Source organism: Colobus angolensis, unplaced genomic scaffold (genome assembly GCF_000951035.1).
Source record: "Colobus angolensis palliatus isolate OR3802 unplaced genomic scaffold, Cang.pa_1.0 Scaffold22, whole genome shotgun sequence".
In the NCBI taxonomy this organism is placed as follows: domain Eukaryota; kingdom Metazoa; phylum Chordata; class Mammalia; order Primates; family Cercopithecidae; genus Colobus; species Colobus angolensis.
This window is the reverse complement of record NW_012115377.1, coordinates 1,314,290-1,315,953: the sequence shown is the minus strand read 5'-3', so window position 1 is coordinate 1,315,953 and position 1,664 is coordinate 1,314,290. Positions and strand designations below refer to the sequence as shown.

General features: G+C 51.2%; 1 protein-coding gene across 1 annotated transcript in view; it reads right to left on the bottom strand.

Annotated features, from left to right (window-relative positions):
* Nucleotides 1-1,074: 1,074 nt before the first annotated feature.
* SHD (Src homology 2 domain containing transforming protein D) overlaps nt 1,075-1,664 on the bottom strand; it is a 9,901-nt gene continuing 9,311 nt past the window's right edge. The window contains exon 5 of the mRNA XM_011943460.1: nt 1,075-1,219. Within this exon, the coding sequence (XP_011798850.1) occupies nt 1,096-1,219 (124 nt within the window). The 3' untranslated portion in view covers nt 1,075-1,095. The remainder of the gene's footprint in view (nt 1,220-1,664) is intronic.

Genomic DNA, 1,664 nt, shown 5'->3' with positions numbered 1-1,664 from the left:
AGTTCAAGACCAGCCTGGCCAACATGGTGAAACCCCGTCTCCACTAAAAATACAAAAATTAGCCAGGCATGGTGGCAGGAACCTGCAGTCCAAGCTACTCTGGAGGCTGAGGCATGAGAATCCCTTGAACCTGGGAGGCAGAGACTGCAGTGAGCTGATATTGTGCCACTGCACCCCAGCCTGGGTGACAGAGTGAGACTCCATCTCAAATAATAATAATAATAATAATAAAAATGGTAATAGGAAGAGGCCAGGTACAGTGACCCACACCTGTAATCCCAGTACTTTGGGCGGCCGAGTCAGGCAGATTGCTTGAGGCTGGGAGTTTGAGACCAGCCTGGCCAACATGGCAAAACCTTGTCTGTATTAAGAATACAAAAATTAGCCGAGCGTGGGTGGTGTGTGCCTGTAGTCTTCCATCTCCCGAGTTCAAGCAATTCTCCTGCCTCAGCCTCCGACGTGGCTGGAATTACACGTATGCACCAGTATGCCCGACAAATTTTTGCATTTTTAGGAGAGAAGGGGTTTCACCATGTTGGCCAGGCTGGTCTCGAACTCCTGACCTCCTCGGCCTTCCAAAGTGCTAGGTTTATAGGCATGAACTACCGTACCCAGCTCCAATCTTGTGCTTTTAGATCTTGCACTCAGACACCTAGCAGAATCTTAGGTTTATAATTAGACAGAATTTTAGGGACGGAAGTGCATACAAACAGGGTCTCAACTTAAAACGCTTACAGGCACACCCTGAAATTTTGGCTTCAGACAGACACAAATTGATATACCTCCATTTTTGGACAAGGGGAGTCCAAAGGAATCTTGTGCACCTAGTTCCTCGTCTTACCTAAGGCCTGAACCTCCTCTGTGCCTTCCACTCCATCTTCTTGTATACCTCCAGTGATGGGGAGCTCATCCTCAATTTGCAACCAGCTAATGGCCTCCGGGAAGTCCCACCCCTTCTCCTAGAAGTCCCACCCACTGGCCTGGAAGCCCTTCCCAATGGCTGCTGGAGCCACACCCTCCCGTTCCCTCTGAATTAACCCAAAAGGGCGACTCATACAATCCTGTGACCCATGCAATCCCTGTGAGGCTGAGGTCTCACCTGAGAGACAAGGAGCAGTCCTGGGGGCTGGTCTCGCTGAGCCGCACTAGGTAGCTGCCTTCCTTGCAGAGGGACAGGAGGCTCTCTGCATCCGCCCTGTTCAGGGGGCCATGAAACCACCTAAGGAGCGTAGACAGATGTCTCATCAAGGACTGTTCCCCTTCAAACACACTCCGGGGCCCTGTCATCCCAGCACTTGGGGAGGCCGAGGCGGGCGGACTGCCTGAGGTCAGGAGTTGGAAACCAGTCTCGCCAACATGGTGAAACCCCGTCTCTACTAAAAATACAAAAAAATTAGCTGGGCGTGGTGGCGGGTGCCTGTAATCCCAGCTACTCAGGAGGTTGAGTTAGGGGAACTGCTTGAACCAGGGAGGTGGAAGTTGCAGTGGGCTGAGATCCAGCCACTGCACTCCAGTCTGGGCAACAGAGTGAGACTCCGTCTCAAAACAAACAAACAAAACACACTCTGAGATCAGTTGGGTCCATGCACAGCTTGTGTGTGGGCTTGTGGCCTCCAGGCAAATGAAGAAGGAAAACTCCCTTGGATTTTTCTTTTTCTTTCTTT